The sequence below is a fragment of the Lepidochelys olivacea genome (assembly GCF_965140295.1).
Source record: "Lepidochelys olivacea isolate rLepOli2 genome assembly, chromosome: 2".
Taxonomy (NCBI): Eukaryota; Metazoa; Chordata; order Testudines; family Cheloniidae; genus Lepidochelys; species Lepidochelys olivacea.
The window spans coordinates 4,300,834-4,324,427 of NC_140412.1; the positions used below are offsets into that span (position 1 = coordinate 4,300,834).

The 23,594-nt window shown below is 45.8% G+C and overlaps 1 protein-coding gene and 1 long non-coding RNA gene across 3 annotated transcripts in view; one reads left to right on the forward strand and one right to left on the reverse strand.

Moving 5' to 3' along the window:
• Positions 1 to 23,273, reverse strand: part of LOC311516484 — a 54,846-nt gene extending 31,573 nt beyond the window's left edge. The window contains exons 1-4 of one of the 2 annotated variants that reach the window (XR_014710427.1): positions 23,196 to 23,273; positions 12,285 to 12,334; positions 11,535 to 11,649; positions 9,266 to 9,639 (exon numbers count right to left, since the gene is read on the reverse strand). This is a non-coding gene — a long non-coding RNA (uncharacterized lncRNA). Of the gene's footprint in view, positions 1 to 9,265; positions 9,640 to 11,534; positions 11,650 to 12,284; positions 12,335 to 23,195 lie in introns of those variants that run through there. The other variant, XR_014710426.1, reaches the window with a different exon arrangement.
• A 29-nt stretch (positions 23,274 to 23,302) lies between these two features.
• Positions 23,303 to 23,594, forward strand: part of ZC3H3 (zinc finger CCCH-type containing 3) — a 351,773-nt gene continuing 351,481 nt past the window's right edge. Inside the window, exon 1 of the mRNA XM_084620589.1 lies at positions 23,303 to 23,422. Coding sequence (XP_084476715.1) covers positions 23,377 to 23,422 — 46 coding nt within the window. The 5' untranslated portion in view covers positions 23,303 to 23,376. The remainder of the gene's footprint in view (positions 23,423 to 23,594) is intronic.

A 23,594-nucleotide genomic window follows, 5' to 3' on the forward strand; every position in this document is an offset into this window, starting at 1 on the left:
GATTTTTATTTTTAATTTACAGACCAATCCTACTTCTGAGTCCCTTGCCTGGGGACAGCTGTGAGAAAAGCCTATTCACACCTCATGAAATGCGGGTGAGGAGTGAACTGCATTCACACAGGAGTGGGCTGTGCGTTGTAATACTTTCGTCTAATGTTTTAGTGTGCGAGTGCTGGTGGTTTGTGATATGCAGGTCAAATTAGATGATCTGGTGGTCCCTTATGGCCTAAACCTCTATGACTCTAGGAGATTTTATAGCAGAATGCAGGGAATTTTGCCTCTGATATCCATCCAAAGAACACACCTGGAGAGAGAAATCTCTGTTTTCTGCTTGTAATGGACTCACTGTTTTGATTTTAGCTTCTCCGTAGCAAATCTGTGACCAAGCTATTGCCAAGACGAACTATTCTGTGTAGGCTGGAAGAGTGGCGGATAGATCCGAGACCCACTGTCCGCTGGCTAAGTCTGCATGGGCTTGGAAACATGGCACTTCACCAGCAGAAGGTAATAGCAATAAGAGGGACTTCCATGGGAGCTGCAGATACTCAGCTCCTCTGAATACCAGGCCTTACATGTCTGCAACTAGGCCCCCAAAATTAGAGGCTACTTCTGAAAGCATGTGTGTAAGTGACTTGCCCAGGCAAGTCAGTTGTGCAGCTACGACTAGAACCCAGGAGTCCTGACTTGTTCCAGGCCCATTTCTAGACCATGCTGCCTTAGGTATAGAAGTGACAACTGTCATTTTCTGTGTGTATATAAATCTCCTCACTGTATTTTCCACTACATGCATCCGATGAAGTGAGCTGTAGCTCATGAAAGCTTATGCTCAAATAAATTGGTTAGTCTCTAAGGTGCCACAAGTCCTCCTTTTCTTTTTTGCGAATACAGACTAACACGGCTGCTACTCTGAAACCTGAATGGTGAATTATCATTATTTTCAGTTATAAAACCGACTCCAGTAATACCAAAACAAGCCTGTCGTGAACATAACAGAACCATGTAGCTGGTGTTGATGGCACTGACGCAAATCCTAGGTCTGCAGAAGTAGAACCAGAACTGCTGGATGGTTCAGGGCTGAGTGAGTGACATCTGGGAGTGCTTCACCAGGGGTCAATAATGTTCCAGGAAGGTGACAAAGAGCTGTCAATACCCTGCATCCAGCTAACAGAAAGCGAGTCTCTGAATCCTGGGAGGGACCATGCTCTGAGCATCCTCTGTCTTCAGTCTGCTGGTTACATTGTGCAGTGACTGAGGAGTATGAGTCAGTATTCCATCTCTTCTGATGAGCTTCTTTTCTGCAGGTGAAACAGCTCCAGGCTCTCCTTCCTGCCATCCTGGTGGGTTTGAACGAGACACACGAGAGGCTTGTTGAGGAGGCCATCACTGCTCTGGGAAGCATTCTCAGACATCACAGGGACAGGGTGAACATCAGCTCCATCTGTGTTCGGATTGCGAAGACGCTTCGGCCCTTCCTGGATGACGTAAGGCAACGGGAAAAGGAAGGTTCCTATGTGTGTGGAGGAGGAGCTAGTTACTGCTCCCAGGGAAAAGCAGTACCCTTTGTGAGGGAACAACCTCCTTTTTTAATCCCTTCGATTCTTGGTTCCTCCTGCTTTCCCTGATCCCGAGCTCAGTTTTCGTTCAGTGGATTCTGTTGGGCCTTTATTAAGCAGCAGTAGAGATCCACTTATAGCCATGCTTATTGGGGTTGGCTTTGGAATGTTCTGTCAGAGTTAAAGTTCATGTCCTGTCACAGTCAAGCTCAATAGGGCAATATCTAGTCTGTTTCCCATCTGCAAAATGGGGTTACTGATATTTCCTGATCTCCCAGGGTACTGTGAGGTCATATTCTATATTGCTTGTGAGGTGCTCAAAAACTAGTGACGAACACCATAGAAAAGCCTGTAAATAAGTCATCAGTAGGGCAGATTCTGATGTTCTCTATTAGTCAGAGGTATACTCTCTGCTATAGGCATGATGTGCAGCTCACAATACTACAGAATTGATATTGGTCTCCAATTTCATCCTTTCCTCAGAGTAAAGCAGGCCTTCCTCATTACAGGAGGAAATGAATGCTCAGGGTTACAGTAAACCCAGACTTTTAAACCTCAACCAGTCTATAGACAGGACTTTCCATCAGGCATTTGGCTCCCCATACAGGGTCTCCCATGACAATGGGGATTTCTGTCAATGGTTGATTGGGTGACTGAGAGTGAGCGTCTCTATTGATTCTGAACTAGAAGGACAGCTTGATTTCCCCGCAGCAATCTTTGGTGAACGAAGGACCCTGAGACCAGAAAGATATTATGGCAACACTATCTGGAGGTTCAAATTTTATCTGATACGCAAGCAGTATGCTGCAGAATATGGAAGATGTAATCCACTGGAAGATTCAGGATTATGATGTTCTATGTGTTATGCAGCAGGATGTGCTGCTGATTTAACAACACCCTCTCTGAAATTAATTGTCAACTGAGTTTGGGCCCAGGACCTTCTGTGCCACCGCACAAGTCTCCACCACTTGAGCAAATGGAGTAATTTAACTAGCTGGCAGCAGTAGTGGGTTCTTATCTTCTAGTGGCCAGACCACTAGAGAAGGACATGGCACAGACTCTGCCATTATGTTACAATGACACGGTGTTAGCAGCGTGTCATAAATATAAAGGTAAGGGTAACCACTTTTCTGTATACAGTGTTATAAAATCCCTCCTGGCCAGAGGTAACATCCTGTTACCTGTGAAGGGTTAAGAAGCTCAGCTAACCTGGCTGGCACCTGACCCAAAGGACAAATAAGGGGACAAGATACTTTCAAATCTGGGGGGTGGAGAGAAGGCTTTTGTTTGTGCTCTTTGTTTACGGGTTGTTCTCTCTTGGGACTGAGAGAGGCCAGACATAAATCCATCTTCTCCAACCCATCGTAATCCAAGTCTCCAATATTGCAACCAGTATGGGTAAGCCAGGCAAGGCGGATTAGTTTATCTTTTGTTTTATGTGAATTTTCCCTGTGTTAAGAGGGAGGCTTATTCCTGTTTTCTGTAACTTTAAGGTTTTGCCCAGAGGGGGATCCTCTGTGTTTTGAATCTGAATACCCGGTAAAGCATTTTCCATCCTGATTTTGCAGAGATGATTTTTACCATTCTTTTTTTTTTAATAAAATCCTTCTTTTAAGAGCCTGACTGATTTTTCCATTGTTCCAAGATCCAGGGGTTTGGGTCTTTGATGATTTTGTAACAAATTCGTTAGGATATTATTCTCAAGCCTCCCCAGGAAAGGGGGTATATAGGGCTTGGGGGGATAATTTGGGGAAAGACGTCTCCAAGTGGTCTCTTTCCCTGTTCTTTGTTTAAAACACTTGGTGGTGGCAGCATACTGTTCAAGGACAAGGCAAAGTTTGTACCTTGGGGAAGTTTTTAACCTAAGCTGGTAAGAATAAGCTTAGAGAGTCTTTCATGTGGGTCCCTACATCTGTACCCTAGAGTTCAGAGTGGGGAAGGAACCCTGACACAGGGTATGAACCTCTTGTATAGAGATGCCTGAACCTTAGAGCAGAGAACTCTAACACCTACATATGAAACTGTACTGGGAATGAACTGCCTGAATCCTCAATCCAATGAATTTCCTCAATCCTCCGCATTGTATAAAGAGCCATTCTTTCTCCATAGGCAGGCTATGCACGGTTATAAAGCCTCAGTCTGAGTCTGTAGTTTCCATTACACAGACACTGCTCTGTGCTGAAACAGCTTTCAGTGAGAGCTCCGTCTTTGTGTATTACTCACAGCCCAGAGACAAGGTGCGTTCTTCTGCCATTGGCCTGTTTGGGAACCTCTTAAGAGGTTTGAACCTAAAGTCTAAATCCATCATGCAGGAGCAAGTCCTCAGCAGCTTGGTGCCGTTGCTGCTCCTTTTGCACGACCAGGACCAGGAGGTGGTTGAGGTAAGACTTAGCGTCATTTCTCCAGCCCTAAGGAATGACAATTGTCAGGCTCTTCTGCCAGATTCCTCTTTAGAGCCATTTCCCACGGCACAATCTTTTCTGCTTTTTACCCTAATGTATTTCCTGTACACATGAACCCAAATGTAAAAATACTGCTCCTCACAGACACTTCCAGTACCATTTTAGCCCATTCGAAGAATCAATGCCAGATGCCATAAACAGGAAGGCAGGGACATTAAGGCCACATTGCTGGGTGGCATCTACAAATGCACCTCTCAAAACTTGCATGCGCATCTGTCTGCAATTGCAAAACCCTATAAATCAGGTAATTGCAGCCTAACACCTCATTTGCATGAATGCATCTGCAAACATCTGCCCACCAAAAATGTGGGAGGAGACTGTAGGACCCCAGGGCCCTAGCTCTGGCTCTTTTTGTGGGATAGGAACAGAGAGACTACAGGGGTCAAGGAGGAGGCCATTAACCCTTTCCTTCCCTCTCCTACTTAGGGTAAGTTTTCTTTGTTGGCTTTCAGTGGCTATTGGACATGATCAACAGCATCTGTCCTTCTGACCTCCCTCTCTCCCCTTTGCCATGCAGAGCTGTGAGTGGACTTTAGCCCGATGTAATGACTTCCTGGGATGGAAATTGCTGGAGGAGATATTCACCATGGCCCATTATGACAATCAGCAGGCCTTGTGCAATGTCTGCAAGCACCTGGTCAGTGAACAGTGGGCTTTTATTTGGAATGGGATGATTTGGTGGTGGGGGGCATATGAGTTATCTAATAAATGGTACCATATTTAAAATGACTTGCATCTCCCCAAAGATCTCGCTTTGCAGGCTTAGTGACCCTCCTGTCCACACCCTGCTGCTGCTGTCTTAGATCACGCTGGTGAACTGGAAAGCTTGAAAATCCTTGGTGTTTGTCTAAAAGTGATACCTTGAGCAATGCCCATAGGCAGTGGGAAGGGCACTTGGGGACAATGCAGTGGGAATAGGCAGGTGCCATCAGTGCTGGGGACAAGGCCATGGAGCACTCAGAGAGTGCTCGTGATGCTTTTTCCTGTTCAAAATCTTGCTGGCAGGAATTGTCTGCAGCAGAAGCACAGACATTAGAAACTGAACAGAGGTACTAGGTGACCCAGCCCCTTCTCCTGAAAATGGAGGAATGTCTGTGCTCCATCCAGTCTAGTTTTAAATATTTCAGGTGAATGGTCTTCCACTGCTGCCTTTGGGAGAGTCATCTATCAATCATAGAATATCAGGGTTGGAAGGGACCTCAGGAGGTCATCTAGTTCAACCCCCTGCTCAAAGCAGGACCAATCCCCAATTTTTGCCCCAGATCCCTAAATGGCCCCCTCAAGGATTGAACTCACAACCCTGGGTTTAGCAGGCCAATGCTCAAACCACTGAGCTATCCCTCCCCCCACTACCAGTGGGCTCCCATGTTCACTGAGGCCCCATAGGACCTCTTTTCCCTCCCCCTAATGCTGTTCTCTGGTGACTCCAGCAACATTCCAAGGGCTTGTCTACACTTGAAACACTACAGTGGCAGAGCCATGTAGACACTACCTATGCCGACGGGAAGGGGTCGCCTGTTGGAGTAAGTAATCCACCTCCCTGAGAGGCAGTAGTTAGGTGGGAAGAATTCTTCTATCAACCTAGCACTGTCCACACTGGGGATTACGTTGGTTTACCTATGCCGTTGATGGGCTTGAATTTTTCAGATTCTTGAGCAATGTGGCTGGGTTGACCTAACTTTTTAGCGCAGACCAGGCTTGAGAGGAGTTTGCCTAGAAGGTGAAAGCTCTGGATTTGAAAGAATTAGCTGCTGGCACCAAAGTTGGATCAGTCTGTTAGCCCACTAGGATCCAGCCTGTGTCTCCTCTTATACCCTCCTCACCTTGTTGACCTAGATACAGTATTTCCCTTTCTTCTACTCCCCAGCCAAGCTCGCTCTAATATTCAGAGAGGTCTCCTCATTCCTCCCTAGGTTCAGCAATACTCAGGGAGAATCCATGAATTCCTGTTCCAGAGCCAGCACTATCTGAAGAGTGGCCAGGCTCCCGTGAGGAGGGCAGCCAGTATGTTCACAGGTAAACCAAACCACGCACTTGACCTTTGTAAGCAACTTCTATCAAAGCCTTTTTCTGAGCTTCCTTTCCTCTTTCTTGGGGTTTATAAAGAACTATAGGAAGCAAGTTACAGCCCTTTCAAGGCCCATGCTTTCATCAGAATTCTTCTAAACCCCACACTATGCTATTCCTGGAATAACTGCTTTAGAACAATGCAAATACTAGAGCTGAGTTAATAATTCACAGCTAATTATTTATTAGGCACATTTTGCTTTTTTGATTTTTGACCACATAGTGAAATTCTCCAGAGTATTTTTGATTCAAAAGGATTTGCAAATAGCTTTAATGACTAATTCTTGGGCAGCTGATTGTGCAAACTGCAAGTGTTACAATTGAATATATATACTTCCTCACGCTGTAACTCACCAAACTAATGTAACTGTAACTTTGGGCTTGTCTCCACTTAAAATGCCACAGGAGTGAAGCTGCCTCACTGCAGAGCTTCAGTGTAGACACTGTCTGTGCTGATGGGAGGGATTTCCCATTGGCGTAGTTAACCCATCTGCACGGGAGGCAGTAGCCAGGTCAATGGAAGAATTCAAGAAGTTATAATCAAGCATACAACTGGAAAACAGTTTGTGGCCATTAATTGAGCTACAATTTGCTTTCTGCTAGTATTTGCCCGAGCAAAGCTTGAGTGATCACAGAATGAGATCCTCTGACATTCACCAATACAACTGAAGGAAAATTCATTTTTGCATTTGACCAAATATTTGCCAGGGTATCCCCATTTGCCCACTTCTAGTAGATCTCCCCGCCTTTGCAAATCAGCCCTTTAGTCATGCTCCAGATTTGGGCCTCCTAGGAGCTTGTGAACTCATCTAACGACCTGATAGATGTTGTGAAAACGCCTCAATTTGGGGATAGGCCTAAGCAGTAGAAGCTCCCACTGGAGGTTGTGAGGAGAAGTGAGAGGCTAATTATTTTAACCATCTCTCTAGGGTTCATTGTTCATCACATGGATGCCAGCCGCATGAGTGAAGGAGATATGTCCTCACTGCTCAGTGGTAAGTGAGAATCCTGGCCTTTGAACCAAGCAAATTAATATACCTGAGTGTGCACATCTAACCAGTCATGTGTCTGTGCACGACTGTTTCAGGGTGTGTGTTTAACTAGAGTGTGTGCCTGTCTGTTTCTGGATGTTTGGGTAACAAATTTGCACATTTAAGGTATTCCTCTAGGCACAGCTGTTTCTGATCACATGCGTAGCATATTTGTGTATCTAAGTTCATGGTCTCTGATTGTGTATTTGCATATCTCTATGGGTGATCACGGGTCAGTGCCTGACCTGCTCCTTGTTTCAGCTCTCAGTGATTCGCTGCTTGACCCTGAGCCCTCAGTCTGCAGTGTTGCCTCTGTCTCTATCCAGCAAGTGAAGCAAGTCTCTGAGAATCTGGCTGTGACAAGTGTCCTGATCTCACTGAGGAGGCTATTCTGCTGCGTGACCAGCCAAAACAGAGAGAAACCTTTGTATGAGGACAGCCCCTTTAAAAGAAAGAGATGGATGGAATTTCAAGATTCAAAGACTGTGTGAGAATTAATTAAAAAAAAAGTAAGAATAAAACAAGAGACTCCTTACTGGAGACTTCCATGCCTCTGGGCCTGCATTGGGAAGCACACAAAAAGGAAAAAAATCCCACGCTCTCTGTAGAAGAACTTGTTCCTCCAGCATTAGAAAAAACTGGCAGAGCTCCTGAGAGGTGAACACAGATCTTGCCTCCAGGCAGAAAATTGGACTTATAGCTTTTCTCTCAGCAAAGGAAAATAAATTTTGATGCAGTGTGTTGTTAACCTGTGGAATTCTCTGCCCCAGTAGGTCAGGGAGAAATACTATGGGGAGAGGGTGGGAAGGAGACTGTGCCAATATGCTCTTCAACCAGGGTGTGCTTTAGCTGGACTTCAGCTGTTACTATATATACACAAGCTCTTGGTTTTGCTCAGCTTGGAATCATCTTTGTTTAAAGGAGCACTGTGAAATGGAGTGAGGCTGTGTACAGCACAAATAAGGAAGTATCTTGGTTCAGTTTTAAAGGGGATCTTGTTCGGCCTGGACTAATAGAAAGGCTTAGTCCAGCTCTGGGCTATTTGGTCCCATTTGCTTCACAAGCTCAAGGAGAGAGGTTTGGTAAGAGAGGCACTCCCATAAGCATTCCCACTTGCAGACATACTCTTTAAAGAAAGATTCCCTGGTGGCTTTTTCCCCTTAGTAGACCACTGTAGTCTATTAATTTCTGGATTAATATATTGATTATGGATAGACTGGCTTTATATTAGATCACAGTCACCTGGGTTAAAAGTTCAGCTTCCTACACAACTTGTTATGGACCGAGATGTAGGCGGCCTGGCCTAGTAGTCAGAGCAGCAGTCAAGTCTAGCGGGTGGAGCAGGCATCCCAGTTGTGGAACAAAGCCAAGGGTCAGCACTAGAGTCAGCTGCTAGTTACCAGAGCCAGGGGTCAAGCCAGAGTCAGAACCAGGAATTGAAGCTGTAAATTCAGAGCCGAGATCAGATGCCAAATGCCAGAGACAAGGTCAAGCCAGAGTCAGAAGTTGGAGGATGGGGTCGGAGTCAGGACTGGTCATTGAGAATTGGAAGCGAGGTGTAAGGGCAGGAGGATAGACAAAGATGAAGCATAAAGCAGGAGGATGGTGGGAACAGGAGCGAAGGCAGGAACAGGAGCGAAGGCAGGGGTGAGGCAGGAGGCAAGCAGGAATCATGAACAGGGTTTGTTGCAGAATACAGGCACAAGCAGGGTCCAATGTAACCACAACAGAAAACCACCTTGTTGCTCAGACAAAATTCCTGTTCCTCTTTCTGGTTTAAATAGCATAGTTGGCCCAATCGGCGGAGCTGGATGATCTTCCAATCAGAGTTCGTGTGGGTGGTGTCTTGGCTGGGGCAATAGTCTTACTAGCTTCTCAGCCCATCAGGTTTCAGTAGACATTGGGTGGAGGCTAGGGTGCAGCAGCTGTTTAGGGACTCCCAAGCCTGGGTTCAAGATCTGAGACATCACACAACTACAGCAGCAGGATTAGTCGCGTGAGCATCATCAGCTTCAGAGACTCCAGAAGCACATGAGGGACCATGACCACAACTGATGTGCCTACAAGTTCTCAAGTACCTTTTATTAAGAATTTTACTAAACAGATAAACTATATCAAAAATACTGCAAAACAGCAGGAAAGAAAGGGGTAACACAGCATGTGTAGTCCTAATCCTGGCATCACTTACACTTCCTGGTAGGGACCCTGAGGTGTCAATCATTGTTGTCATCATCACCACCAGTGGCTGTCATCCTGGCTTCTCCTTCCCACAAGACAACACAGGCCAGGACTCAACTTTTATAGTACATTACTCTGACATCCCCTGTACTTTATGCTTATGCATAATGGTTTCAGCTCCTTTTCCTTATCTGTACATCCACACCCCACTAATTTCAGGGCGTCATGTTTTACATAGGGTAACTCCTTAGTTCCTCTTACATTCATTAACTCTTGTCAGTGAGTTACTATGCGAGAGACAAGGTGGAAAGTACAAACTTTCAAGCTACACGCAGCTCTTCTTCCTGTCTGGAGAAGGAAGCAGAGTGTCTGAGCTAAGCACAGGTTGAGACATATTGTTAAGCAGAAGGGGTAACCTGGGTGGTGGTCACTTGAAATGAAGTGGGCCATTTGGGGTTAGGCTGTTATGCATAAAGAGTTTGAAGTGAGCCATTAAGGGCAGCAGGCAGTGTGGTGTGTTACAAATTGGTGCAATGAGCCATAAAATTAGTGTCCCTGTGAAGTCCATGTTTTTTATGTCTAGCAGAGTTAAGACTTTATGTTCCCACTATTTCCTGAAGTCCCTCTTTGGATAGCTGCCATCTCAGTACTGACTTAGACCAACCTCGCTTAGTTGAGGAGAGCTGAAGAACTCTCAAAGGCGTTGTCTTTTCTCCTTTAAGAACTTCTAAAAATAATCATTGTCACTGTGAATTATGGGAAGGTCACTAAAATGGCTTTGAACTCACTCTCCCATTTCCTCCGAGTGTTTCCCTCCCAAACACATTTGTATAGGTCTGCATGCAGTGGCACTAAACCCAGGCAAGAATGAGGCCAAGAAGCAGGAATTAGAATAGAAAAGTGATGCTCATTTGATAAATGAAAATGGCTCTTCCTTTAGGGTTACGCTGCAGCTTCTTTTCCTGTAACTGACATTTTTCTCTCCATTTTCTATATAACCCAAGAGACATCTCCCTCCCTCAGGCAGGTACTCCCGAGCCTTGCTGTTATCAGGAAAAATACAATTCTGAAGTTAATTTGCCCTTGGGAGTACTATTTTTTTTAGAGTAAGAAGAGCAGAAGTTTTCAGAACAGATACAACTTTTTTTTAGTAGTAAATAAACGTCAGACTCTTCAGGGCTCCTCTCTCAGTCCGGGGACCAAGTACAGCATTGACTCACTGCAAAGCTAATCAATAACAGGAGCCTCCCCAGCCAAGATCAGGGCCCCATTGTGGGGCAATGCAAAGACAGTCCCCGTGTATAGTCAGAGACAACGGGGGAAGATGAGAACTGAACCGTGAAGTGACTGGCCAAACGACATAAAGCAAGTTAGTGGTAGAATTGGAACTAGCATTCTAGTCTCCTGAGTCCCAGTCTAGTGCCCTATCCACTGGAACATGCTGCCTCCCAACAGCTTGCTGAATGGCCTGATGGCACTCTCAGGGTTAGACCCCTCTAACTGGTATTAATTTGTTCCTACAGGGAGTCCTAAGAGCTGTCCTATTCCGGGATCTACCACTGACTTGCTGCATGATCATAAACAAGTCACTTCACCTGTGTATGTCTCTGTCCATACTTGATCACTTCTTGCCTTGCCTAGCCTATGTCAACCTCCTCCTTTTCGCTGCCTTCCCCAGTTCTCACATCATATCCCCATATCTAGCATGTTGCTATCTTCCTTTCCTGTTCGTTGGCCCAGCCATATCTCACCTCCTCCTGAAGCTTTGAATTGGCTTCTGTCTCTTTCCTTATCATACCCCAATGCCTCATCCTCACTTTCATGCACAACTCCACCCCAGCCCAGCCTACATCTTGTCTCATCTCTTCTAGTACCTCTCTTATATTGCACTCAGTGTTCTGCCAACGTGTTGCACTTTGGCCCTCCCTTCAGTTTCTTCCCCAGACAGCTCTCTGCCAACACTGACACTGGTTCATTTCCTTGGAATCTCCTTCCTCGTCCCATGTACCATGCAGTCTCACTCTCCGTCTTCAAATCCATCCTCGCCACCTTCTTTATCTTACTAGTGTTTTATATTGAGCCAGCAGTTGTAGTTCTGAGCACTCTGAGTATTTAAAATATATTCTTATCCTACTCTTCTTCTTAGCATATGCGCAACGTGCCTCAGGTGGCATGTGACCAAGATTCATCACTGAATTTGATGAACTGGTTGGATCATTACTAGCAACAGCTATTATAAATACCTTCTTCCATCTCTAGCTGGCCAGGAGACTGCATCCCATCCAGATAAGTGCAGGTTTGGCTCCAGTGACTCATGTATTCATATCTTCCAGGCTTGATTACTGTAACACACTGTACCTGGGAATGAAAACCACAGGCCTTGAAAAACCTCTGTCTCGTTCTGCATGCTGCAGTTCATTTCCTAGTCAATACAGGTCAACATGAGCTCCATTAGCCCCGCATTGCTCCAGTAGCTACCCTGGCCCCCATTGGGCTGCAGATCATATTCAAGGTGCTGGTTTTAATAATCAAAACACTCAGTAGGTTGGGCCCACATAGTGCAGGGAACTACCTTTCTCTCCATGACCAGGACCTTCCACCATAGCTACTTTCTTCACGGACTGTGGATCTATGAATGACAATTGAGACTGGTCAGAGTGGGAGGCAGAGCCTTCTTAGTTGCCATAGATCTCCCTTTTACAGGAAATTAGAATGACCACAGATTCCAATACTCCCTTCAATCCCAGTGCAAGACACGTCTCTTAAGCAAGTCTTTCCCATGACATAAAGAAAACCTTTTTATACTTCCAACTGCAAAAAGAAGTGCAACAACTAAAGACTTAAACAATGAGGAGTACTTGTGGCACCTTAGAGACGAACAAATTTATTTGGACATAAGCTTTTGTGGGCTAAAACCCACTTCATCAGATGCATGGAGTAGAAAATACAGTAGGAAGATATAACAGTACATGAAAAGATGGGAGTTGTCTTACCAAATAGGGGGTGCCCCTCTGCCAGGTACATTGTCCAAACTGGACAGCCTCTATGCAAAAGAATAAATGGACACAAATCAGACGTCAAGAATTATAACATTCAAAAACCAGTCGGAGAACACTTCAACCTCCCTGGACACTCAATAACAGACTTAAAAGTGGAAATTCTTCAACAAAAAACTTCAAAAACAGACTCCAATGAGAAACTGCAGAACTGGAATTAATTTGAAAACTGGACACCATCAAATTAGACCTGAATAAAGACTGGGAGTGGATGGGTCACTACAAAAACTAATTTCACCATGCTAATTTCCCCCTACTGTTACTCACATCTTCTTGTCATCTGTCTGAAATGAGCCACCCTGGTTATTACTACAAAAGTGATTTTGCGTCTTGTTGATAATAGCCCACTTTAATTGAATTGTCTCATTAGAACTGACACCCCCCACTTGGTAAGGCAACTCCCATCTTTTCATGTACTGTTACATATATATTCCTACTATAGTTTCCACTCCATGCATCTGATTAAATGGGTGTTAGCCCACGAAAGCTTATGCCCACATAAATTTGTTAGTCTAAGGCGCCACAAGTACTCCTTATTGTTTTTGCTGATACAGACTAACACGGCTACCACTCTGAAACTAAAGACTTAGACACCTGCTGGATTTTGGAAATATATATTTTGGTGCACAGACAATATAGTGATGCACATGGTATAAAAACCTAAATAGATCTGGTCATTAATTGGCATTTGCTATGCAGTAAAACAATTATGCTCTTATTGCTATTAATATTAGGACTCTAGGTTGGTGGAAAACACCTGTGAGGGTGATGCTTATTATAAGTAATATTGAAAGGTAAAATGTTCCTAGAAGATCCCTATGCATTCTCCTTTGGAAGCCAAGTTCTGTGAGCAGCCAGCAGGAAATGCTAGCTACTCCCACTCATACTATCATCAGTTCCCTGCAATCTGCTGGCTCAGCGCTTAACTAAGTTGAACATTTTAGCTCTTCTCAGCAAGCCTGTAAGCCACCAAGAGACTCCTGTAATTTCCTGTAAGCCACCAAGAGACTCCTGACTACACCAAAGCTGATAAAGCTAGGATTTCAAATGTGTGAGTAACTTAATTGGGTCCTATTGCACGCTTGTCACAAGATACATAGTTCTAGTGACGTTTAAACCCATTAGAGGGATTAGCACAAGGTTTGTTCTAGGCAGAATGAGACAATTTAATTTCTCTTAAGTGTGCCATCCTCCCTGGGGCATGTTTTCACATACAGACTCCCTGCCAGTCCAGCATCAAAATCTTGTATTTGCTTTTTACTGTTTCTTTAATTAAATTAGACTCACAAACAAGTGTCATGCAACTGCAGTGTAATTATCAAAGAACAAGTGTCAGGAATACTTTGTGGTTTACAAATGTGTTTTTTTAACACACGTCAAGCAAGACTGCTGAATGTTTGGCATTTGGCACTAACTCTGCAAAGGGAAAAAGGAGTTTATTTTAATGGTGCAGCATCCCTTTGCCCCCAACAATAGGAGAAATCTGTAAGGTATACGCTATCTATCTTAGATACTTAGATGACCCTTTAACAGAATTCACTCACTGCTAGGCACTCCCTCATGACCATGTGTGGTGTCTCACCTCTCTTGCTGGCCTATTGCCCCTGGCACTGTGGAGGTTTCTCTGCCTGGTTATTTGGTCCACCACCTGGTTCACTGTCTTTAGCTCACCCCTTTTGGGGTCCCAGATGTCCTAACCAAGAAGTTGTCCCTTTCAACTTCAAAAAAGGGGAACTACCCAAAAATTAGGAGTCTAGTTAAACAGAAATTATAAGGAACAGTCACAAGAGTGAAATACCTGCACACTTCATGAAAATTTTAAAAATACCAGAATAGAGGCTCAAACTAAACATATACTCCAAATAATGAAAAATAGTGAGAGGACCACTATTTGGGGGGAGGGATAGCTCAGTGGTTTGAGCATTGGCCTGCTGAACCCAGGGTTGTGAGTTCAATCCTTGAGGGGGCCATTTAGGGATCTGGGGCAACAATTGGGGATTGGTCCTGCTTTGAGCAGGGGGTTGGACTAGATGACCTCCTGAGGTCCCTTCCAACCCTGATATTCTATGATTCTATGACCAAAAATTGGCACCATGGCTAAGCAACAGAGAAAAGGAGGTGGTCAGAGACAAAAAGAGATCTTTTAAAAATTGGAAGTCAAGTCCTGCTGGGGAAAATAGAAAGGAACATAAATTCTGGCAAGTCAGGTATAGAAGTATAATCAGGTCTGCAAAAAATCTGAAACGCAACACGCAAAAGACAAACATTCTAACAGCAAAATTTTTTTTTAAGTACATCAGAAGCAGGAAGCCCACCAATCAATCAGTGGGGTGACTGGACAATTGAGGTGCTAAAAGAGCATTCAAGGAAAACATGGCCATTATGGAGAAGCTAAATGAATTATTTGCATCACTCTTCACTGCAGAGAATGTGAGGGAAATTCCCACACCTGAGCCATTCTTTTTAGGTGACAATCGGAGGAACTGTCCCAGATTGAAGTGTCATTAGAAGACGTTTTGAAACAGATAAATTAAACCATAATAAGTCACCAGGACCAGATGGTATTCATAAGAACGGCCATACTGCGTCAGACCAAAGGTCCATCTAGCCCAGTATTTTGTCTTCCAACAGTGGCCAATGCCAGGTGCCCCAGAGGGAATGAACAGAACAGGGAATCATCAAGTGATCCATCCTCTGTTGCCCATTCCCAGCTTCTGGCAAACAGAGGCTAGAAACACCATCCCTGCCCATTCTGGCTAATAGCCATGAATGGACCTATCCTCCATAAATTTATCCAGTTCTTTTTTGAAACCTGTCTTGGCCTTCACAACATCCTCTGGCAAAGTGTTCCACAGGTTGACTGTGCATTGTGTGAGGAACTACTTCCTTTTGTTTGTTTTAATCCTGCTGCCTATTAATTTCATTTGGTGACCCCTAGTCAATCATCCAGGAGTTCTGAAGGATGAAATTGCAGAACTACTAACTGTGATATGTAACCTCTCACTTCAATCAGCTTCCATATCAAATGACTGGAGGATAGCTAATGTGATGCCAATTTTTAAAAAAAGGCTCCTGAGGTGATCCTGGCAATTACAGGGCGGTAAGCCTAACTTCAATACCAGGCAAATTGGTTGAAACTATAGTAAAGAACAGAATTATCAGACACATAGATGAACATGATATGTTGGGAAAGAGTCAACGTAGCATCTATAAACGGAAATCATGCCTCAGTAATCTGTTAGAATTCTTTGAGGGTGCCAACAAGCATGTGGACAAGAGTGATCTAGTGGATATGGTGCACTTGGACTTTCAGAAAGTCTTTGACAAGGTCCCTCACCAAAGGCTCTTAAGCAAAGTAAGGTGCGCTGAGATAAGAGGGAATGTCCTATCATGGATCAGTAACTGGTTAAAAGATAGGAAACAATGGGTAGGAATAGTCAGTCAGTTTTCACAGTGGAGACAAGTAAATAGCTACGTCCCCCAGGGATCTGTACTGGCACAAGTGCTGTTCAACATATTCATAAAGGATCTGGAAAAAGCGGTAGGCAGTTTGGTAGCAAAGTTTGCAGACAATACTAAATTACTCAAGATAGTTAAATCCAAAACGGACTGCGAAGAGAAGTGAACTGTAGCTCACAAAAGCTTATGCTCAAATAAATTGGTTAGTCTCTAAGGTGCCACAAGTCCTCCTTTTCTTTTTGCGGATACAGACTAACACGGCTGCTACTCTGAAACCTTTCACTAAAGTGGGTGACTGGTAAAGCTACGATTTAATCACAGGTATTTTTAGTAAGTCATGGATAGATCACAGGTAATAAACAAAAAATCATGGCCCCTGACCTGTCCATGACTTGTACTATAAATACCCCTGACTAAATCTTATGGGCTCTGGGGGACTCCAGGGTGCTGCATGTGGTTGGGGGAATGCTCCGGCCATGACCTCTGTGAAAGACTCGCAGCCTTAGTGACTGGGCAGTAAAACGGCAGATGAAATTCTGTGTTGATAAATACAAAGTAATGCACATTGGAAAACAATCTCAACTATACATACAAAATGATGGCATCGAAATTAGCTGTTACCACTCAAGAGAGAGATCTTGGAGTCATTGTGGATAGTTCTCTGAAAACATCCATTCAATGTGCAGTGGCGGTCAAAAAAGCAAACAGAATGTTAGAAACCATTAGGAAGGGGATTGATAATAAAAGACAGAAAAAATATCATAATGCCTCTCTATATATCCATGGTATGCCCACACCTTGAATACTGCATGCAGTTCTACTCACCCCCTCTCAAAAAAGATACATTAGAATTGGAAAATGTACAGAGAAGGGCAACAAAAATGATATGGGGTCTGGAACAGCTTCCGTATGAAGAGAGAATAAAAAGACTAGGACTGTTCAGCTTCAAAGAGAGACATACTAAATTGATATGATCGAGGTCTATAAAAATCATGAATGGTGTGGAGAAAGTGACTAAGGCAATGTTATTTATTCACATAACTCAAGAACCAGGGGTCACCTAACGTAATCAATAGGCAGCAAGTTTAAAACAACAAGGAGATACTTCTTCACACAATGCACAGGCAATCTGTGGATACCCATTGCCAGGGTATATTGTGAAGGCCAAAAGTATAACTGGGTACAAAAAAGGGTTAGACAAGTTAATGGAGAATAGAGTCCATTAATAGCTAGTGCCCAAGATAGTCAGGGATGTAATCCCATGCTCAGGGTGCCCGGAAGCCAGAAGCTGGGACTGGACAACAGGGGATGGATCACTCGATAATTGCCCTGTTCTGTTCAGTCCCTCTAAAGCACCTGGCATTGGCCACTGTTGGAAGACAGGATACTGGGCTGGATGGACCGTTGGTCTGGCTTGGTATGGCCATACTTATGTTCTTAAGAATCATAGAATCATAGAATATCAGGGTTGGAAGGGACCCCAGAAGGTCCAACCCCCTGCTCAAAGCAGGACCAATTCCCAGTTAAATCATCCCAGCCAGGGCTTTGTCAAGCCGGACCTTAAAAACCTCTAAGGAAGGAGATTCTACCACCTCCCTAGGTAACGCATTCCAGTGTTTCACCACCCTCTTAGTGAAAAAGTTTTTCCTAATATCCAATCTAAACCTCCCCCACTGCAACTTGAGACCATTACTCCTCGTTCTGTCATCTGCTACCATTGAGAACAGTCTAGAGCCATCCTCTTTGGAACCCCCTTTCAGGTAGTTGAAAGCAGCTATCAAATCCCCCCTCATTCTTCTCTTCTACAGGCTAAACAATCCCAGCTCCCTCAGCCTCTCCTCATAACTCATGTGTTCCAGTCCCCTAATCATTTCTGTTGCCCTTCGCTGGACTCTCTCCAATTTATCCACATCCTTCTTGAAGTGTGGGGCCCAAAACTGGACACAGTACTCCAGATGAGGCCTCACCAATGTCAAATAGAGGGGAACGATCACGTCCCTCGATCTGCTCGCTATGCCCCTACTTATACATCCCAAAATGCCATTGGCCTTCTTGGCAACAAGGGCACACTGCTGACTCATATCCAGCTTCTCGTCCACTGTCACCCCTAGGTCCTTTTCCGCAGAACTGCTGCCTAGCCATTCGGTCCCTAGTCTGTAGCTGTGCATTGGGTTCTTCCGTCCTAAGTGCAGGACCCTGCACTTATCCTTGTTGAACCTCATCAGATTTTTTTTGGCCCAATCCTCCAATTTGTCTAGGTCCTTCTGTATCCTATCCCTCCCCTCCAGCGTATCTACCACTCCTCCCAGTTTAGTATCATCCGCAAATTTGCTGAGAGTGCAATCCACACCATCCTCCAGATCATTTATGAAGATATTGAACAAAACCAGCCCCAGGACCGACCCTTGGGGCACTCCACTTGATACCGGCTGCCAACTAGATATGGAGCCATTGATCACTACCCGTTGAGCCCGACAATCTAGCCAGCTTTCTACCCACCTTGTAGTGCATTCATCCAGCCCATACTTCCTTAACTTGCTGACAAGAATACTGTGGGAGACCGTGTCAAAAGCTTTGCTAAAGTCAAGAAACAATACATCCACTGCTTTCCCTTCATCCACAGAACCAGTAATCTCACCATAAAAGGCGATTAGATTAGTCAGGCATGACCTTCCCTTAGTGAATCCATGCTGGCTGTTCCTGATCACTTTCCTCTCATGCACGTGCTTCAGGATTGATTCTTTGAGGACCTGCTCCATGATTTTTCCAGGGACTGAAGTGAGGCTGACTGGCCTGTAGTTCCCAGGATCCTCCTTCTTCCCTTTTTTAAAGATGGGCACTACATTAGAGTCCAAATGAAATGTTAACCTTTTAATTGTAATGCATTCAAATGTCACTAAATAAAGACATTTCTGCAGCTTAACAAGTGAGGCAAGTGGAAAGAGTTTTAGGGCCCTCCCCTGAAAGGTAGGAACAGCATATAGGCTTTATCAACTAGGTTAAAAAAAACACCTGACTTGAAGAGGTAGAAGAGCCTGTGGTACGTGAACATACCGCTCAGTGTTGGTATGTTGGTAACATTACAAGAGTCCAAAACTCTCTCTTTAACGAAAACAAAAAGCCATCTCCCTTCTCAGATGCTCTTCTTCAGCCAGTCCTCAGTTCATCCTGCTGCTCCTTGCTGAGCTCAACAACCTTTGTGCAGGGCTTGTAGGGGAACCCAGTCCCACCCTTGCAGTACAGGGCCCTGTACTGCACAGCTAGATCAGCTCCCTTACCCATACTGCGGTCTTCCTGAGGGTCACTTCCAACTTTGTCTCGTTATTTTCCCTCTGGGTCTCCCAGTCACTTCTCCGGTTAGTCACGGCCTGAAGAGCTTTTCTTTTCCTGCAGCTTTCTTTTCCTGCTCTGAGCTATCCCACTGCTCACTCAGGGCCCTGCAGGAGCCTTCTTGTGCCCTACAGTCTCCTCCCACCAGCTCTTTCCCCAGACAGGCCCTACCAACACATAAACCCAGCTCCTTTCATACAGGAAGCCTCTGATTCCTCACAGGTGAGGCTTGTCCTATAATCAGGGCTGGCTTAGTCTCAGGCTCTCCGGCCCACAGGCAAGCCACCCTGTTACATGCCCCCTTGCTGTCGTATCTGTACACCTCACACTCTAACATATTTATCTTCACAACACCCCTGGGAGGTAGGATGCTGCTATTATCCCGATTTTGCTGATAGGAAATTGAGACACAGAGGAATTGTTTCATATAGCTTCACAGAGGTAAAGGCCAGAAGGTACCATTAGATCATCTAGTCTGACCTCCTGTTTAACACAGGCCAGAGAATTTCATCCTATTACTCCTGTATTGAACTCAGTACCTTGTGTTTCACTAAAGCATCTTCCAGAAAGGCAGTCAGTCTTGATATGAAACACACATTTACTGCGCAAAGCTATATCTGAGATGGAGAAGGGACTCCCAACAGAGGGGATTCACAACCAGTGCAAACCCAGCCAACTCACTGACATTTTGGGGTCACAGCACAGTGAATAAAGTTACTCAAGTGCTAATAAAGGGCTTTTTCAAATCTGATGGGTTGTTAACAGCAGACAACATTTTCTTTGAAGAAAATCCACATTCAACAACATACCAACACTGAGCGGTATGTTCACGTACCACAGGCTCTTCTAACTCTTCAAGTCAGGTGTTTTTTTTAACCTAGTTGATAAAGCCTATATGCTGTTCCTACCTTTCAGGGGAGGGCCCTAAAACTCTTTCCACTTGCCTCATTTGTTAAGCTGCAGAAATGTCTTTATTTAGTGACATTTGAATGCATTACAATTAAAAGGTTAACATTTCCCACTGTCACTACCGTCAGTGAAGCTCTTGTATAGACTGGCTTACTGTAGTTCAACTGCCATGTTATGCAACCTAACTCAAAGCGGATCTACTCTGGAAAACTTCAGCCATAGCTTCAGCCATCTGAAGTACTGCTCCTTCAGTGTGTCCTTCAGAGGATCCTCCACATTCCACCCTTCAACTTTCTGCAGGGAAATTCCACAGGGCTCTGTCCTTGGTCCCTCTCTCTTTTCCCTCTACTCCTTAACTCTGGGCAGTCTCATTCATAAACAGAAATTAAACTACCATCTTTATGCTGATGAGTCCCAGATCTACCTCTCTTCATCGGACCTGCCTTCTTCCGTCCAAACTAAAAGGTCAGCTGGTCTCTCTGGCATCTCCTCTTGGATGTCTAGCCATCACCCCATGTTTAACCTGGTTAAAAACAAAGCTCTTATTCCCAGCTTACCCCACTACTTCCCTTCTTGATCACTGTGAACACCACCACCATCCTGCCTGTCACTCAGGCCTGTAACCTGGGCATTATCTTCAACCTGAACATCTCTCCAGGTTTTCATATCCAGGCTATGTTTAATACTTGCTGATTCTTCTTTCATAACATCTTTAAGATGCGGCCTTGCCAAATGCAACCTTGCCTCACTATAGCCATTCAGGACACAGCTGCAATGATCATTTTCTTAGCCTGTCGCTCTGACCACGTCACTCCTCTGTGTACATCCTTCCACTGGCTCCCCTTTCTCTACTGTATCAAATATAAGCTACTTGTCTTTATTTCAAGGCCCTTTGTGGCCTATCTGCAACTTCATTTCTCAGTCAGTATTGAAAGGTTTATTTCAGCTTTTCATAGAATCATAGAATATCAGGGTTGGAAGGGACCCCAGAAGGTCATCTAGTCCAACCCCCTGCTCAAAGCAGGACCAATTTTGATCAGCCCAGGATGCCAGCCTCCATCCCCACTTGTTTGAAAATCTAACAAGCCCCTTCCTGCTTTCACCTGTGCTTCCCCTCATGTTTGGGAGGAACTCCCCATAAACACAGGCACTGGGTTCTAATTTTCCCTGGGGGTGCTCAATGTCTACTCAACCCCAGACCCCACTCCAATTCCACCCCTTCTCCCAAACGTCCACCCCTTCCCGCCTCTTCCCCCAAGGCTCCACCTCCACCCTGCCTATTCCTGCCCTGTTCCTCCTCTTCCCCGCCCTGTTCTGCCCCTTACCTCCCAGTGCCTCCTGTACACCACTGAACAGCTATTCTGCGGCATGCAGGAGGTGCTGGGAGGGAGGAGGAGTAGTTGATAGGTGAAGGCCACAGGTGGATGAGAGTGGGGGGGGGGGGGAGGGATGGGAGCTTGGCTGCCAGTGGGTGCTAAGCACCCAGGAGCACCAATGGCTTCAGCGCCTATGTCCGTAAACATCCATCAAGCTATGTCATTATCCACTTTTGAAACCCCCTTAAAACTCTCCTTTGTTGCGATGCCTGCAAAAAACTAAGATCACTGACTACTGTGTTGACCATTATTAGCCCATTGTTTCTTTGTACTCCCCTATCTGTCTGCCTCCATCTATTGTCTCTTGTTTTATACTAAGATTGTAAGCTCTTTGGAGCAGGGATCATCTTTGTACAGCGTCTAGCACAGTGGGGCTCTGTTCCATGACTAGGGTTCCTGGGCACTATGGTAATAAAAATATTAATAAGGGATTAGTCTATAAGAACCAATAGTCAAATTGGGAAATAAAAATTTGGTAATACTATCTATGTCCCAATTACCACAGTAACTGAGTGCTTCACAATCTTTAATGTATTTGTGTTCATAACATCTGGATGAGTTAGGGCAGGGCCATTCTCCGATTAATTTTTTTGAGTTAATCACGTGAGTTAACTGCAATTAATCAACAGTGCTAATACTTACCTAATTCGTCATTTAGGGTCTGACCCAAAGCCCACTGAAATTAACATAACTCTTTCTACTGACCTCAGTGGGCTTTGAGTCAGGCTTCTAGTACTGAGGTTCTCAAACTGTGGTCCATAAAGCACCTGCTGTTGGTCTGCGGAAAGTTGTATGTTCATATGGTGCCAGATCCTCCTTATTTCTAGTTACTCAATTGCATTAAAAGACAGCTACAAATACATTAGATATTATCCTGTATTACTTTTCCATGTTAGCAATTCCCACTTGGCCAGTTTTTCTACTGCCTTAGCTTTTCTATTGGAGGGTGCTGGGTTGTTTTCTCTTTAAGTGTGCCAATCCTCTAACTATCAGGAGCAGGTGCATGTCACATGGCTGGAAGCGCTACTGGTACAGCAGATGGTGGTGATGGTTGTGGGTGCCTGAAAGGAGAAGAGGAGGCGGAGGGATGCCTGGTAGGGCAAGTGGGGGCCAGGGTGGTGGGGAAGAGGTGGATCAAGCTAGTGGTAGTTGGGTGCCTGGGATGAGTGGGGAAGGGTCAGGGGGTGGGAAAACACTTGGAAAGGGAAGAGGAGGGTCAAGGCTGTGGGGATGGGACACCGGGGAGGGGCAGGCTGGTAAGGGCACCTAGGAGGGGAAAAGGAGGTTCAGGGCTGTGGGGGTGGGTTGCCTGAGAGGGGAAGAGGAGAGTCAAAGCCGTGGGACTGGGGGATACCTGAGAAGAGTCAGGGTGGTGGTGGGGACACCTGCGAGCTGCCTAGAAGGGGAAGAGGAGTGTCAGGCCAATGGAGGTGGGGGGCCTAGGGTCAGGGCGGGGGAGGGGGGGGAAACCTGAGAAGAGTCCGGGTGGTGGTGAGGACGCCTGGGAGGGGGAAGAGGAGGGTCAGGCCAATGGAGGTGGGGGGCCTAGGAGGGTCAGGGCGGGGGAGGGGGGGATACCTGAGAAGAGTCAGGGTGGTGGTGAGGACGCCTGGGAGGGGGAAGAGGAGGGTCAGGCCAATGGAGGTGGGGGGCCTAGGAGGGTCAGGCCAATGGAGGTGGGGGGGGGGGATACCTGAGAAGAGTCAGGGTGGTGGTGAGGACGCCTGGGAGGGGGAAGAGGAGGGTCAGGCCAATGGAGGTGGGGGGGGGATACCTGAGAAGAGTCCGTTCCCAGTTGCCAAGGGAACGGAATGCAGCAGCCTCCGGCGTCACGTGATCAGGCTCCCTCACGTGACCGGTGAATGGGAGTCGCGGCCTGGTGACGTTTCCAGAGGGAGGTGCTCCGGTGCCGCGGCGCAGCGCGATGACGTAGCAGGGGGCGGCCGGCGGCGGGGATGGAGGAGAAGGAGCAACTGCGGCGTCAGATCCGCCTGCTGCAGGGTGAGGGGCGCTCGGCCGCGACGGGACGGGTCCGAATCGCTGTGTCCTGAGGGCGGCCCCTCCCCCGCCGCGCCGTCCTCGCGGGCCCCTAACCCCCCCCCTCCGGGCCCGATACTGCCGCTCTGCCACCCCCCCCCCCCGGTTCGTTACCGCCTCCGTCTGCTGCCGCGCC